Source organism: Eupeodes corollae, chromosome 1 (assembly GCF_945859685.1).
Source record: "Eupeodes corollae chromosome 1, idEupCoro1.1, whole genome shotgun sequence".
Lineage (NCBI taxonomy): Eukaryota > Metazoa > Arthropoda > Insecta > Diptera > Syrphidae > Eupeodes > Eupeodes corollae.
Genome location: NC_079147.1, coordinates 88,451,952 through 88,470,031, shown reverse-complemented (window position 1 = coordinate 88,470,031; position 18,080 = coordinate 88,451,952). Strand labels below are relative to the sequence as shown.

General features: G+C 38.8%; 2 protein-coding genes across 2 annotated transcripts in view; one reads left to right on the top strand and one right to left on the bottom strand.

Moving 5' to 3' along the window:
• Positions 1-18,080, top strand: part of LOC129943505 (NADPH-dependent diflavin oxidoreductase 1) — an 80,610-nt gene that overhangs the window by 17,907 nt on the left and 44,623 nt on the right. The window lies entirely within an intron of this gene.
• Positions 6,562-8,608, bottom strand: LOC129943506 (medium-chain acyl-CoA ligase ACSF2, mitochondrial-like). The gene is made up of 3 exons (XM_056053010.1): positions 7,159-8,608; positions 6,951-7,092; positions 6,562-6,879 (listed from the first exon to the last, which is right to left on the bottom strand). Exons 1-3 carry the CDS (start codon positions 8,523-8,525, stop codon positions 6,643-6,645), a joined length of 1,746 nt encoding a protein of 581 aa, XP_055908985.1. The 5' UTR covers positions 8,526-8,608; the 3' UTR covers positions 6,562-6,642.

Genomic DNA, 18,080 nt, shown 5'->3' with positions numbered 1-18,080 from the left:
GGATGGGACATACAGTACAGGCCAAAATAAAGTACGCAAAGTTAGAATTTTCATGATTATGCTATTTTCGCATAAAATGTGTTAGGTAAAACGCCAAAAAATGTGTTGGAACATTTTTTTTTTAATTTTTCGACATTCTTCAAGCGCTTTAAATACTTTACCATTAAAATTAATTGGAAGGAAAGTAATTCCTTCATCAAAGACTCATTTTATACTAGGCAAAAAAAAGTACGCACTTCAATTTTGTTATAATTGCAACAATAACAACAATTCTATTGCAACAAAAAGTACCTTATAAATTTGCCGTTATGTTGACAAACATCTTGGCACAGTTTTGGGACAGTTATCAACATTGCGTAAAGAGCGTGGGTGAAATAAATCGAAATGCCGAAAATTTCAATTCAAGTTAGAAATCTTGTTGTTTTAGACAAAAAAAAAGGCATTTCTAATAGGGAAATTGCTAAAAAATATTTAATTAGTGAAGCCTCTGTAAGAAAGATTCAAAAAAAATTTCAAATACTCGGTTCGGTAAATGATAAACTTGGTCGCGGTAGAAAGAGAAAGACTAGTTCCTATGATGATCGCAAAATTATACGGGAAGTAAAAAAAAATCCAATGATTTCGAGTCGTTTTATTCAAGAAAAGACTGGAGTAAATGTTTCACAAAAAACAATACGAAGGCGGTTAAAAGAAACAGGCCTCAAAAATAGTTTTGCTCAACGACGCCCTTTAATTCGAAAAGCGAACAAAGTTAAACGATTAGAGTTTGCAAAAAAACATATCAGTAAGCCGATTTCGTTTTGGAAGAAGGTTATTTGGAGTGACGAGAGCAAATTTGATCTTTTTGGACATAAGCAGCGCTCATGTGTTTGGTGTAAGCCCGGCGAAAAGCTTAACGACAAAAATGTTCAAAAAACAGTTAAGCATGGAGGAGGGAGCATTATGGTCTGGGGGTGTTTCGCATGGTCAGGAACGGGAAAATTGGTGCGAATCGAGACAACAATGACAGCAGATGTCTACATTGATATAATCAATGAAAATCTGGAGGAGTCGTTTGCTGATGGTGGGTCTGGAAGATGACTTCGTCTTCCAACAAGACAACGACCCTAAGCATACGGCTAGGAAAACACAGGATTTCTTTCGTTCTTCCAAGATCAAACTGCTCGATTGGCCGGCCCAATCACCAGATTTGAATCCAATCGAGAATTTGTGGTCTATTTTGGACTCCAACCTCGAAAAAGGGGAAGTTACGAATCGCGACAACTTATTTGACACCATGCGTACATCCTGGGAAAATATTGATCCCCAACATTTAAAAAATCTCGTGGAAAGTATGCCAAGGCGTCTACAAGCTGTTATCGAGGCTAAAGGAGGGCATACGAAGTACTAAATAAGTTCAATTCCAATCTTTTATTGATTGCGTACTTTATTTTGTCCTATACAAAAAAATGAAATTTTGATTGATTTAAATATTTCTATATTTATTTTAATTTGTTTAACAAGTATTCAATTGGAAAACATGAAATAAAAAAATAAATTTTCGATATTTTTTGTTTTTTTATTATTAGCTTATTATTTGTCATCCATTATAGCACCAACACAAAAATTACATCGGTGCGTACTTTATTTTGTCCTGTACTGTAGTTTTATTGTTATTTAACTAAGTCTCCGTGATAAGGGCAACATCAACTTTATCTTTTATCATCAAATTAAATAATTCTATTGCTTTATGTTGGTTGAATATTTCATGCAGTATTATCGTTGCACTTTTAATGTAAATTACATAGAAATATGAAGGGCTAGATATATTTGTTTTTTGATTAATTGTTATTGTTTTCACATCAATGCAATTTATGCCTAGAGAAACTAGTTCAGTTTTTAATGCTGTCAGTGTAAAAGTCTAAGCCAGAAAGAATAACTTTGAGTGGGCTGTTGCCTTTTTTGGCGTGACTGTAAAATTCACAGGATGCATTTTTGAGTTCAGTTTTAATTTTTTCCAGTGTATCAAAAGATGAGCAAATAATTTTATGTCCCAAAGATATATTTTTGATTAAGTAATCATCGATTTCAAGTTTTAGAAGGAAATTTCGTAAAAATTCACGTGTTGATTTAAGAAGAATTATGGTAGGAACACTAACTTTAACAATGGTAGGAGGGGATTTCCTTTCTTCACATTGGTCATCAATATGAATATTGTTGGTGTTTAATGATTTTAACGGTTGGTAATAGCCATCTTCACCCAAGTAATCATCATCATCAAGGTTATAGTGGAATCAACGGGATAATGAATGACTATTCTTTTTTTTTGCATTTTTGCGAGGTTTTTGGGATTTTCATCCCCAGAGTCGATGTTCAAATGGTAGACATGTGCATTCAAGAGGACACAAGCGTCCACAGGTTTATCTCAAAACCCACCTCTGTCTATCAACTCCTACTCTCACCTCCCCGCGGTGAACATCGGGTGCCTAGTACCTCAACTGGAGATTGGGTTCCAACCCCAGTGGAAAGTTGTTGGGGGCAGCAAACGAGAAAGGGGGGGAGAGGTGTTTCCACTAAGGCACCTCTCCTTATCCAGGCGGCAGCGGACGAATTCTCGAGATAGAATCAACGGTGGCGTCTACAGTTCCAGTAAGGTTGAACTACTTAGTGAACACCTTATAGGGCTTCTTCGACATATTCGGAGCCCAGGCCTATAAGGAGCGGTTCATCCGGCTCCCCTTCCTTGGAGTTATACTAAGGATCTGGCCCTCCAGGATGGGGGTTGTGCGTCGGGGTGACTTCCTGGCCACGTAAAAACATCATAGTTTCGAAGCAACAACAAGCCTCGGATACGGACGGATTCACTGTTGACAACCCACGCAAACGAAATAAGGACAACGAACTTCGGATATGTACGTGGAATGTTAGGTCCCTTAACAGACCACGTGCAGCCGAACAATTAGCGGAAGCCCTAAACTGCTGCAAGGCAGATATTACAGCCATCCAAGAAGTGCGATGGTATGGACCGGGTAAACGCAAACTAAAAGACTGCGATATCTACTACGGCGACTGCTACCGAGAACAAAGACAGCGTCTATTTGGGTGTGGATTTGTTGTTGGAACTAGGTTCAGGCAAAAAGTCTTGAGTTTCAACAGTGTGAGCGAGCGCATCACGACAATCCGCATCAAGGCTAAATTCGCCAACATAAGCCTAATATGCGCGCATGCCCCAACAGAGGAGAAAGATGAAGACACCAAAGATATGTTCTTCGAGCTCTTGGACAAGACATATGAGCAGTGCCCTGGCTATGACATTAAAAGCTAGGAAGAGAAGACATCTTTGGTGGCATAATCGGGAGATACAGCCTGCACGACACCACCTCCGACAACGGATTCAGGCTGGTCGATTTCGCTGCGGGCCAGACGTTCTGGTAGCTAGTACGCAGTTCACGCATCTCAATATCCACAAGGGGACATGGAAATCTCCTGATCAATCAACCGTCAACCAGATTGACCACATTGCGATCGACGCACGACACTTCTCCAGTATCCAGGATATCCGAACATTCCGAGATGCCAACATTGACTCGGACCACTACCTCGTTGTAGCCAAGGTACGGCTACGGATATCCCGATCCAAGCCAAAACAAGGAGGTACTGTGAGAAGATTCGACGTTAGACGGCTACAATCGCAAGAGATTGCCATGTCCTTTTCCGATCGAGTCTCTAGTAACCTCCTAAGGAGTCCTATGCTTCCTGCATTAAGCATTGAAAACCAGTGGCAACATTGCCTTGCAGCCATCAGAGATGCCGCCTCTGAAGTGCTAGGTTTCACACGGCCACCACAGCGAAACCCCTGGTTTGACGATGAATGCTGGCAAGCGCACGCAGCGAAACAAGAAGCATACAAAACGGAGCTGCACAAAAGGACAAGAGCTGCTCGCGAGCTCTACGAGCAGAAGAGGAGAGAGGAACACCGGCTTCTTAGATGGAAAAAAAGAGAGCATGAGAAGCGCGCGATCGAGGAGATAGAGGGATGTCACAACAGGAATGAGGTTCGTAAATTTTACCAAAAGGTAAAAAAAAACCTCCCAAGGGTACCAGCCACGAACCGAAGCCTGTAAAGACGATCAAGGGAACATCGTAGTAGAACCACAGTCGATGCTGAGAATATGGAAAGATCACTTCTCCAAATTATATAACGGCTATGACGAACCGAGTTCCGCTGTAAGGGAGATAGAACCACTCAACCTCGGCGACGCAGATCAACAATTCCGCTTACCCGACCTTGACGAAGTGAAGATAGCTATATCTAAACTTAAGTCAAACAAAGCTGCTGGAGCTGACGGCATCGCTGCCGAACTATTCAAAGCAGCAGGCGATGACTTGGTAGGGAGCATGCACCAACTCATCTGCAAAATATGGTCGGAAGAACGCATGCCCGATGAGTGGAATCTCAGCATAGTGTGCCCGATACATAAGAAAGGAGACCCTCTAAACTGCGCCAACTACAGGGGCATCAGTCTCCTTAACATTGCGTATAAGATCCTCTCTGCCGTATTATGTGAACGTCTGAAGCCATTCCAACCTGATTGGTCCTTATCAGTGTGGCTTCAGACCAGGAAAGTCCACTATCGAACAAATATTCACACTACGGCAGATCTTGGAAAAAACCCAGGAGCTTCAAATCGATACCCACCATCTCTTTATCGATTTTAAAGCCGCGTATGACAGCATCTATAGAGAAGAGCTCTACCGAGCAATGTCTAGTTTTGGCATCCCTGTCAAACTTATCCGTTTGTGCAGAATGACGATGGAGAATGCACGCTGCTCTATCAAGGTCGGAAAAGATCTTACCGATGCATTTGATGTCAAAAAAGGTTTTAGACAAGGCGATGCATTGTCATGCGACTTCTTCAACATCGTTCTGGAAAGAATTGTGCAAAACTCAACCGTCAACACTAGAGGCACAATCTTCCAAAGATCCATCCAATTACTCGGATACGCAGATGATATTGACATAATTGGAAGATCAAAGCGTGATGTCAGTGGAGCGTTTTTGAGCATTGCGACGGAAGCGAAGAAGATGGGTTTAGTGGTCAATGAGGGCAAGACCAAGTATATGCTGTCATCAAAAAAGGACACTGAACAACGACGTCTTGGACAAAACGTCACCATGGACAGCTTTAACTTTGAGGTAGTTAAGGATATTGTCTACCTCGGCACCGCTATTAACGCAGACAACGACACCAGCGCTGAAATCAAACGAAGGATAGCTCTTGGAAATCGCTGCTCCTCTGGACTTAGAAGGCAATTGAGAAGTAAAGTCCTCTCTCGAGCATGTAAAATCACCATCTATAAGACACTCATCATCCCGGTTCTCATTTATGGCGCTGAGGCCTGGACCCTGTCAAAGAAAGATGAGAGCGTCTTAGGATGCTTCGAGAGAAAAATTCTTCGGGCGATTTTTGGTCCCGTACGCATAGATGGAGAATGGAGAAGAAGATATAACGACGAGCTGTACGGGCTGTACAGCGACACTGACCTAGTTAGCAGAATCAAAGTCCAACGGCTTAGATGGCTAGGTCATGTAGAGCGGATGGACATCAACGCTCCAGCCCGGAAGGTCTTCGAATCCAATCCCGAGGGACGGCGCAGTAGAGGAAGACCGCAAATCAGGTGGCGCACCCAGGTGGGAGAGGACCTCAACCAACTTGGCGTGCGAAACTGCAGACAGCTAGCTAGGGACCGAGCTGGCTTGAGACGCTTGTTGGTTGAGGCCCAGGTCCGCCCCGGACTGTAGCGCCACCTTAAGTAAGTAAGTAGTAATCCCCAGAGTCACTGCGAACGCGTTTAAGAGGAATCGTTGTTTAAGTATAGACACGTGCGCACTGTTCAATCGTGTATGACGAACTGTTAATTGAATAATTTTCAAATATTCAAAATCAATCTTGCTTATTTAATTTAATCGACCGTAATTCGGGGAAAAAGATAATCCAATGACGGCAAGAAGATTGCTTTACTAGGTCGGTTACAACAATCGACCTACATATGATCCGAAAAGTGAACCGAAAAAAGGCAATTCAAACAATTTTTATGATGAACATTTTGGTCAGATGGTCGGTCGTATAATCGTTTGTAAAAAAGCCTATTAGAGCCTGAGAAAGCGTAAACTTATAAACTGTCGTTATTGATTTTGAATAGCAAAACATAAAAAAAGTCGTCAAAAATTACTAAGCTTATAAGTTTCCATCGTTTTGAACTTTAAAAACAATGTGCCAGTAAGTGTTTTCGAAAACATTTTAACTTTTTTAGTCAATTTTGTTTGTTTTTATTAAAAAATCATTTAAACATTTGATGATGAAATTAATTGCATTTATTGAAAAATGTTAAGAAGTTGAAAAATCTAATTATAAAGTGCGGCACATAACATTTTGTTTTTGTTTATTTAATTTGGAGAGCGTTTATTTCTTAACTGTCTCTGGCCCCAATCTCTTAAAACCCCTTTTGCAGTTTTGGATCACCTCAAAACGCTTGAATTCACTCTTTGGTAAAAAAATATGTGGTACAAATTTATTTGGTTGACATAAAACGTTCGTGCAGCCAACTTTATTTTTAGTTGTTATTAAAAGGTTTATACAGAATTTTAAAGGTTAAACTATTTTAAGCATTTGTATTTAGCTTAAGAAACATTTCACTTAATTTAAATTTCTGAATTTTCCCCGATGTTGTTTTTGGAAAATCTTTCACCACCTGCACGTAACGAGGTATTTTGAAGTGCGCAATTTTTCCCGTAAGATATGCCTTAATTTCCGTTTGTTTTAGGTCCTTGACATCATCGGACAAACGAACAAAGGCACATAGTTCTTCTCCCATGCGTTCGTCTTCAACACCTATAACCTATATTCGAAAAATAAAAGTATTTTAGTTAACTTATGGATAAGTTTAGTTTTATAATCTCATAGACCTACATAGCTTTCAATGATATGAGGATGCGTGTTGAGGGCATCTTCAACCTCCTTGGGAAATATATTCTCCCCACCTCGAATAATCATCTCCTTCAAACGTCCCACAATTTGGCCATATCCATCTTCTTGCAGAACAAATTGGTCACTGTAAACAAATTAAAGTACAATGTTTAAATCATTTTATTATAAGGAGTATTTTAATTAATCTTACCCGGTTTTTAACCATTTATCACTGCCCAGTGTTTCTTTTGTTTTTATTTCGTCTCTAAAATATTCCAACATAATACTATGTCCACGCAAACAAAGTTCGCCAGGTTCACCAAAAGCAACAATATTTCCAGCCTCATCGATGACTTTTGCCTCGGTATGCTCAAGCAGATGGCCTACTGAGTTGAAAATCCTCTCATCGGAGTCATTGGGCATTGTTTGAAAAACTACAGACGTAGTTTCTGTCAATCCATAAACAGATTTAATTTTCTCCACTCCAAGAACCTTCTTCATATCACTAAATAATTGAGGAGAACATGGAGCACCTCCAGTAACAGCCATTTTAACTGATTCAATAGGCAGGGGAGACTCTCTTTGTTTTCGAATGAGGTCAACATACATTGTTGGTGTTCCATAAACTACCGTACATTGCTCCTTTGCAATAGCTTTAAGCGAATCTTCGGGTTTAAAACCTGGTCCAGGGAGAACCAAAGTTGCACCAGAGCCCATTCCTGCCGATATTGAAATAGATACTCCAAAAGCATGGAACAGTGGAACTTGCACACAAATTTTTTGACCTTCTATCTCAGCTCGATTACCAATGAGAATTCCATTGTTAACAATATTGAGGTGACTCAGCATAGCAGCCTTCGGTTTACCTGTACTTCCCGACGTAAACTGAATATTGCAAGGAGAATCAGCTGATATAAAAGGCTGCAGAACGGATAACTCGCGCAAAGAATTTGAATTGTCACCCATATTGAGTATATCATCGAAACGATAAGCACCTTTGAGTTTTTCATTAGAGTTTATTATGACTGTGTTTAGGTGAGGGAGAGTAGAGCTTTTCAGAGAACCAGGTTCGCATTCGTTGATTTCTGGACAGATTTTTTGTAAAATGTTATAGTAGTTTTGGGTTTTATACACGTAAGGCGCTACAATCGCTTTGGCTTCCACTTTTTTTAAACAATACTCAACCTCAGGCCCTTGAAATGCGGGATTTATTCCAACAGACGGTAGTCCAGCCTTGGCTGCAGCAAACATCGTCAAGTACCAATGTAAATAGTTTGGAGCCCATATTGCGACTGGGTCACCGATTTTAAGACCCAACCGCACAAACCCAGCCGCAAGACGATTGACTTCATCTCTCAGTGTTGAAAACGAATAACTTTTGTCTTCATGACATGATATAATCGCCTTTGTGCTCGTGAAATCTTCCGCGGCTTTGTCAAGATGCTGTCCCAGCGTTCTATAAACCAGTGGTTTTTTTCCAATATTGTGATAGTATGCTGAATTTTTCTTATAACTTGTAGACGAATAGCTTCTTACAAGACTAATCTTTGTTAAAATTAATTTTGATATGGAATTCATTTTATTTGTTCTATATTAAAATTTTACACCACTAATAAATGACTTAATAACTTATGATTGATTGTCTCGTGCAAATGTTGTTTTTTTTCTTCTGAACAAAACTATTTTTCCTCTTTTATTATCTTATCTACGGACTTTGTTGATAACGCCACAAGTGCGTATCTGTTGTTCGAGATAGGGAGGGTCATATTGATTTAAAATATCTCATATTACTTATTTATGTACACTAATCATTCTTTAATTTGTTTTTAGTTCTTAACGAAAATTCCTATCTGCTTAATTAGAGCTGGAAGTTTTTTGTTGCTGTGCTCTATTAATTTTGTATGTAAATTGTTATTTTAAGTGTGTAATAATAATCATATTTCTGAATAAGAAAGTATTGTGTTGTAATGTAACATCGTAATCGGAAATGTGCTCCGAATCCCGAAAAATCGATCAGAAAATTCATTCGTAGTGGAAAATCTGCTACGAATTTCGAAGTTCGTGAAATTTGGTATCACTCAATTTGAATTTGCCTCTTTTTCTACGACAAGTAATTTGTGTCGGAATCGTTGGGAAACAGTTGTGTTGTTTATAAATATGTAAGTACTAGCGGACCCGACAGACGTTGTCCTGTCTACACGTTTTTAATTTGAAAATTTCAAACTTTTTTTTAATAAGCTAAAACATTCGGGACCATTTTGATGAAAATTATTATTCAAATGTTATGACAATATCTAACATCATTACATGTAAATTTATTACAATTACACTAATCGATAGCGTGTGAGTATGTGTAATGAAATCTTAAACTTGTTTTAATTAAAGGTAAAAAAGCTTACACTCAAACTATTTTATTTAAAAAACGTATATTTTTTTATTTACAAAAACTTAATTTATCGTAATGCCATTGGATGTACAATATTTTTGGTTAAACCCTGAGATGTATAAATAAATAAATTCCATGGTTTTCCAACTCTGGAACACGCCACATATAATTGGCCGTGAGAAAAACATGGGTTTTCTAAATCTAAGCCACAAATTGTCATTGTTTGGCCTTGTGACTTATTTATAGTCATAGCATATGCCAAGCGGATTGGAAATTGTAAACGTTTGAATGGTATAGGCGAATCTGAAGGAATCATTGGGATCCGTGGTAAGAGTACAACTTCACCTTGAAATTTTCCACTCAAAATAGTGGCTTCAAGAATGTTGCCCATGATTTTTTTTACAACTAATCGCGTGCCATTACACAATTTTGGGGCATTTAAATTTCGAAGCAAAATTATAGGTGAGCCAATTTTCAGTCGCAAATTATGTGGTGGCATTCCTGGTAAATCTAGTGAATTTAGAAACTCTACAGGATAGTTGACAACTTCGTCAGGATCAACAAGAGTGTCAATCGATTTAAATGTAATTCCATCACCAGGCAATGACTGTTGTATTTTAAAATTGATGGCGTCAACATCTAAATTTTTTGCGGCTAATTATGTCTTAAATCTGGAAAGATACTTGTTATTAACTCATCTTTGGAAGCCACCATGTTGCAAAAATTCTCTGGAAGTCAAATATATTGTGTGTCTTCATACAATTGAATTTTACCGTTGCCAATGTCTAACAATTTTGAAGTCGAACGCGCATATTAATAGTAAGGCATAATTTAGTGACACTTGGCCATAGATAGGATTCTTTCAAACATGCGTTTATTTCGTCTGCATGTGTCGCAGTTTAATGTTTGTCTCAAATCACCAGACAGCAGCAGTAGAGCACCACCGAAAAGCCGAGCATTATTTTTTATATCTTTCAGGGACCTGTCGAGAGCTTCAAGCGAATGCTTGTGGGCCATTGTACATTCATCCCAGATAATAATTTTACATTTTCTCAAAACTTCAGCCATGCCTGAATACTTCTTTATGTTAAACATTGCTTCGGGATTTGTATGAACGTTCAAAGGTAATTTGAGTGCTGAATGCGCAGTCCGTCCACCATCAAGTAACGTTGCTGCAATGCCTGATGAAGCAATGGCCAATGCCGCGCAAGTACCAGTGCGATAAGAAATGTTTTACCAGTGCCACCTGGAGCGTCTAAAAAAAAGAATCCACCTTGTTGTGCTTCAATTGAAACGTTAATTTGATCATATACATTTCGTTGTTCAGCAGTAAGCAATTGTTCATTTTCCGCAACAAAAGTAGCCAAAGAAGTCTTATCGAACTGGTGTTCACGTTGAACATCGCTGTTGATGATGTCTACTGCTGGGCGATTCGGCGCTGGCATTCCAAAATGGATGAGCGGCATGTTTGAAATAAGAATACAAATATCCTCAATCATTATTAATGACTCGTTGTATATTTCGGCGGAGAATTCAATATTAAGATTTTGATTAGCAATTCTAGTCCGATGCAAAATTCAGACGGAAAAGACGTTGTCAATATTATTGAAAATAATTGACGAAATTGTTGTGGAGATGAGCTCAGTGCTGCATCTGCAAGTGTGAGGTGAGATCCCAATGGTTATCATCCTCCAATAAATGTAACTCACGACACGCATCGAAGAAAGAGTCGTATGAAGTACCATTGACTTTTTGCAAATATTGGAAGGACGTCGGTCCAGGGACGTTAACCAGTAATAAACGCAAAAAAAACATTCGCGTTGCTTAGGATGAACTGTATATAATCGACCTAAAGTTTTTGTCATAAATATATCAGCGAATCCTGGTACTGGAGTGCCTCGTTTCCGCGGTTCCCAATTCTTTGATTGTTTATTCCATGTAAAAAATTTAGGAACATCAGTGTACATCAACGTCCTTGCGAATTGACCAACAGCATCTTGTCGACTACAAAGGTTAAAAAATTGAGTAAGAGTTGTTTTTGGAGCCGTCAAAGCCTGTTGTAGTGCAGTTTCTTCTGTAAAGTAAACACGCTGTCCGTTTTCAAGATGCACAGCCAAATGTATAACGAACGTAATAAAGCGCCAAATAGCTTCGTTGCTACTTATGTATCGACCCATTTGATAACGTGTTATTTCGTCATTTTCGTTAACATTTTGAACAGCAAATATACATACATGAAGGCTATCAAATACATTTGTACACTGCCGCTCATCTGAATAGGTTCAATTTTTGTTCACCCTACTGTAAGAGTTTCTTCAAATATAATGCATTGATGTATTGTTTTTTATGCTTATATTGAAAGAGTATCATCATACGCTTAGTTATAGAAAAAAAACTTAGTCTGAGAACTTACCGTTATTCTCTCATATAAGCTAGACCAATTTCACTCATAAAAACAACCATTATATATGGCTCATCTGAATAGGTTCATTCGTCATTTTAATTTTGTCTGCCGATATTTTTTTTTAGTTAACGTTGAATATGGGTCGCGGAAAACCTTTAACAGAGGAAGAAAAGGGGAAAATAAAAGCCTTTAGAGAGTTGGGCTTAAATCAAAGGCGTATAGCGAAAAACATTAACAGAAGTCAAAATGTGGTGAGCCAGTTTTTTCGAAACATTGAAACATATGGAAAAAACATGAAAGGGGGGAGTTATACAGCCACTACCAAAGCTGATAGACGTGCAATAATTCGTGCCGCTTCCAATTCTCATGACTCCGCTTCAAAAATTAAGGCAAAAACCGGTGTAAATTGCAGTTTGGCTACGGTAAAACGAGTTATTAAAAGTGCTAAACATTTAAAAAGAAAGAAATTAAAAAAAAAACCACCGCTAAACGAATCCCGACAAAAAATTCGTCTCCAGTTTTGCAAAACTTACATGTCGTGGAAGTGTGAATGGCAACAAGTAGTTTTCTCAGACGAAAAAAAGTTTAATTTAGAGGGGCCAGATGGCTTTAATTATTATTTTCATGACTTACGAAAGGAGGAGCATTATCTTAGCCGTTTTCATAGCTGCGAAGGGAGTGTAATGGTGTGGGGAGCTATTTCGTTCTACGGGACCTTTGAACTCCAATTTCTTACATCAAGAATGAATGCAAACTCTTACAAAGGTGTGCTAGAAAAGGCTTTCCCGCAGATTTCTGACTTGTTTGGACCAATACAATGGACATTCCAACACGACAATGCACCTATTCATACAGCGAGAGCGGTAAAACAGTGGATCGAGTGCCAAAATGTGAAGATGTTGGGGTGGCCTCCATACTCCCCTGACCTGAATATAATAGAGAATGTGTGGGGACTTCTTTCACGTAAAGTATATGAGTCAGGGAGACAGTTTGAAGACAAAAAGTCATTAATAGAAGGTATTAAAAAAGCCTGGGCAGAAATTTCGCTTCAATATATTGAAAATTTGTATAGTTCTATTCCAAATCGAATTTACGAAACTATTTTAAAAAAAGGGGGGAATACTCATTACTAATTTATTGTTATACATTCCAACTGACACAAAAGTGTAAAATAAATCATTAAATTACAATCAATTCTCTTGTTTAATTGCTTTTTATTCGTTGAACCTATTTAGATGAGCCATATATAATGGTTGTTTTTATGAGTGAAATTGATCTAGCTTATATGAGAGAATAACGGTAAGTTCTCAGACTAAGTTTTTTTTTCTATAACTAAGCGTATGATGATACTCTTTCAATATAAGCATAAAAAACAATACATCAATGCATTATATTTGAAGAAACTCTTACAGTAGGGTGAAAAAAAATTGAACCTATTCAGATGAGCGGCAGTGTAAGTATATTCACAAGGGTAGTGATAAAGCTACAAATGTATTTGATAGCCTTCATCGAACTGCATAGTTCAACGTTTATGTGCGCTTTGTAGGTTTTGCACAGCAATGGCGAATATGGAACTACCCAGCGATTATCAATATCTACTCTCACACCATTTGACAGACGCAATTCATATGATTGACCATTATTGTCTACGTCTCTACGTCGATAAGATGGATAACCGTCCAACTTTTGATTTCTTCCCAGTTTAGATTACACGTAAATGTGATAAAAAGATCAGGTCGGCCGTATGCACGTACGTAAGTCATGGCATCTTGAATATATTCCTGGATATGACGCGGGCTACCAGTGTATGATGATGGGAGAGTATATGCGGTACCAATATTGTTGTCATTCGTTGCATCTACGTTGCCGATTACGGCGTCACGTAAATGAATGTACTCAGCACGAAGTTTTGCTTGATTAAATTGTATGTATCGTAATCTCTCACTTTCGATTTTTACATACATATCGACAATGTATCTACTGATGGAATAGCTGTCTGCATCGGAGAATACCATTATCGTCAAAAAAACATTGTCCAGCGGACAAAATTGTGAATCTAAACCATTCTCAGATCCCCTTGAACACACACAAAAAATTTTATCAAAATCGGTCCAGTCGTTTAAGAGAAGTTCAGTGGCATACACACTCACAGAAGAATTATATATATTAAGATTAACCAATTTGTTTTTCTTTTAATAATATTTGTTGCTTTAAAAGGGCAAAAACAACAAATAAGGCACAAGGAAGGAGTCATTCAGCTGGCAGGGCTACAAACTTCCAATTGAGGAATACAAAACGTGAATTCATTTGGGTTTGGAAGCTCTGCTGAGCATGGGAGAGTTTCAAAACAGTCTGAAACAGAAAATGTGGCTCCTGAGCTTGATGGCTCACCTGTAATTGTGTCCATGTCATCCGATCGTGACACATATCAGAAAAGTCAGTCTTCAACTGCCTTAAATGATACTGCGAACCTCTTAAGGAAGCAAATTGAATTGCAAAACAATTTTTATTCAAAAACAGAGAAGTATTACGAGGAACAAATAAAACTTACGGAAGATATTGCTGCAAACCCAAAGAGAATATACAGAGGAAAAGACAGATTGGGTGGCATGAAAAAAATACAAATTGAAGAAACACGAAGACACAACAAAATACAAGAGCTTCTGCAAAAAAAGTTGAAATAAAACTTAAAATGCTGCAAATGGAAGAGGAGAAGCTAAATCGCCACAACCTGAATTAGTTCATGGTTTTAAAAAACAAATTTGATCCATTTTGGAAAAGTTCCTATTGCCATGCTGTGAAAGCTTTAAAATAAGATTAGATTTAAGATTCTGTAGACTGTGAAAGTAATTTTTCATTTTCAATAAATTTTCTTTTTTTAAACAAATGAGTTGCGGATTTACTTCATGGCGATGGCAGGTAGGTAGTTACGTAGAAATGTCGATCTCAAGGCAACCTAGCCTGAGATCCATTTAGCGCTGTAGTGCGCCGTTTTGATACCAAAAACTCGTTTAACCTTTGATTGAAAGGGATAGATTTATAGAGAAGCTTCATAGCGATTATGTTAGAGCCATTTTGTCGCATTGAGAAAAAAGATTATGTCTTTAATCTTTGTCTCAGATAGCTCATCAAGTTCTTGAAAGAATGCTTTTCCAAAGCATTTCATTGTGGTGTTTGCCAAAGCAGGACATTTGCAGAGGAAATGGATTATCGTTTCACTTTCCCTTTGGTCACTACAGCTACGGCAAAAGGTGTTGTAAGAGATACCCAACCCAAGGCCAATGTCCGGTACAAACCGCAACAATCCTGGCTATGTCTTGCCTTGGCCTGCATAGAAGATCGTTTGTACGGGTTTGTTATAGGTAGGCCATATCTTCCTAGATATAATGCAGTTAGGTAAATTGCTCCACCTTGTCTGATTTAGTTTGGTAGATAGAAAAGATTTTACCCTTCATAGCACCAAGAGGAATGTTAACCATTTCCGCAAGTGAGCTATGAAGGGCCGATCCTTGCCTGGTTAGCTCGTCAGCCCGTTCATTTCCCACGATACCACTATGGCCCGGAACCCAGACACCGAGGTTAATATTTAGGCTAGCAAGCTCATCGCGACATTGCTGGACCAATTTAGATGAGGATATGGCCGAGTTAATGGCTTTGACAGCTGCCTGACTGTCTGTAAAGATAGCCGTATTTCGGTTTTGGTTTGGGTTTTGTTTAAGTATCTTACATGCCTCCCTTATTGCCAGCAGTTCAGCCTTAGAAACGGTAGCAAAGTCAGGAAGCCTAAAGGATTTGTCTACATTTAGGGACTCAGAAAAGATCCCAGAACCAACTCCGCACTCCATCTTTGAGCCGTCAGAAAAGATGGTTGTGTAGAAACCTATCAACACGATGTTATCCTCCCAATCTTCTCTGGATGGGAAAATAACCTTAAAACCCTTACTCAGGCTCAAAGTAGGAGTGCAGTAGTCAGTGTGTACCGAGATAATATGTGAGGGAATCAATTTCGTAGTGGTGCTGTGACCATAAGGTTTTGACAACCAGCTGCTAAAAGCTAATAGCCCTGCAGGAAACTATGTATTTAATAAAAAGGTTGATTGGTAGAAGATCCAAAATAACGTTTAAAGTGTCCGTTGGGCAAGTACGCATGGCCCCTGTGGTGCCCTCGCAAGCTGTTCTCTAAATCTTCTTTAACTTATCAATATTAAAGATAAGCTTAGTTAAGAGCAGGTCACCACCCTATGTTAAGATTGGACGTACTACGGCTGTATACGTCCTTAAAATTATCTTCGACTGAAGTCCCCACTTTTTGCCGAAAGTTTTGCTGCAGTCGTTGAAGGCAACACGGGCCTTCTTAACCCGTACTTTAATATTTAGTTTCCAGTTTAGTTTAGGGTCGAGTATAACTCCCAAATATTTTGCACTGGAAGACAATGTTAGGATTTGACCGTTGAGTCGAAGTAGCGCGAAGGGCGGTACTTTAGTTTTGGTGGTAAAGAGCAACAGTTCAGTTTTACTTTGGTTAACTCCTAGTCCACAACTCGTGGCCCAGTTGCTAGCTTTCTTCAAAGCTGATTCCGTGATTTCACTAATCACAGAGCTGTACTTTCCTGACACCAATAACACCAAATCATCCGCATAGGCTACCGCCTTCACTCCACATCTCTCTAATTTAACAAGAATTGTATCGATGACCAGAAGCCATAGAAGAGGCGAAAGGACACCACCCTGGGGTGTTCCCCTACTCACGTGTTTTGTTACGATTGTATTGCCTAGAGTGGCTCAAATCTTCCTACCACTAAGCATGGAAATAATCCATTCTCGAATGAAGTCTTCTACACCGAACTTTACGAGCGATTCTTCTATGGACTCGATAAGGACGTTGTTAAAAGCACCTTCTATGTCTATTAAGGTGGCAAGAGTAAATTCTTTATAATGGATTGTTTGTTCTTCAGTACGCACTACCTCATGGAGGGCAGTCTCCATAGATTTGCCCTTAAGATAAGCATGCTGAGAACTATGGTAATCAAGAATGCGCTCCAAGGTTTTAAGCACAAAAGATGTTAAGCTTATTGATCTGAAATCCTTCGCGGATTCGTGACCTCGCTTACTCACTTTCGGGATAAAAATTACTTTGACCTGTCTCCACGACATGGGGACATGTTTGAGAAGGAGACATCCTTTGAAAATTTTTTCCAGCCATGGAGCTGCCACATCATGCAACTTTTGAAGCATAACTGGCAGTATGCCATCCATGCCTGGGGATTTATATTTAGAAAAAGTATTGATGGTCCATAAAATATTTTCTCTGGTTATAACGGAATTGACTTGCTCCACATGAGCTTCCTTTAGCTCTGTGGTTTCAAGCGGTTTGGGGTTATCACTCTCGCAACCCGGAAAGTGCGTCTTCATCAGTAGCTCAAGAGTTTCGGCTGGAGAGGCTGTCCAGGTTCCATCAGGCTTTTTTAGATTTGAAGGATTACAATGTTCCTTCGATAAAACTTTGCTGAGCCTTGCGGAGTCCTTTATGTCTTCGACTGATTGACAGTATTCTCTCCAGCCTTGTCTTTTGGCTGATGACAGGGCTTGTTTGTAAATTTTAAGAGAGTCTTGGTTGGTAAAACTTATGTTTGTGGCAGATATTGAAAATTGTCCTCGTCATTTTCCTAAGACTGGACAGTTCTTCATTCCACCAAGAAGGAAGGGTTTTACCGGTATATTTAACTAGGCAAGAGACTCTAAAAGCTTTACTCATAGAAGTTTTAAAGGTTTTCACACTTGATTCAAAGTCTCCTATCGATTCAGTGAGATTCGGAAAGTTGCTTAGTTTAGAATTAGCAATTTGACTGAATTTCGTCCAGTCAGTTCTTTTGGGATTCCTGTAAGGCGGAGGGTTTTTCGACTCAAAATTAATTTGAAAAAGAATCCACTTGTGATCCGAAAAAAAACTCTCCAATTCTCCACTAATAAATTACGGTTGTTTACTAAAGTAACATCAAGCACATCCTCCCATACATCATAATTTTCCGAGCTCGATAAGACGAAAGTGGGCGTATTGCCTCCAATAATAAAATCAAAAAGTGACACACCTCGTTCGTTGATCACAGAACTTCCCCAAAGAGCAAAGATCACAATGAAATCAAATTTGCTGCAACTGAATCAAGTAAAAAGGATGATATTAAAAAGTCTTTATCATCCTTAGACGCTTTAGCTTTGTTCATAGATCTTGATCTTTCATATCAATTATATGAAATGCTTAGAAAGGTTATTAATAACATTAACCCTGATACATTCCCGAGTTACTATTCCTTGATGAAAACCAAAAAGGATATACTACCTCAGA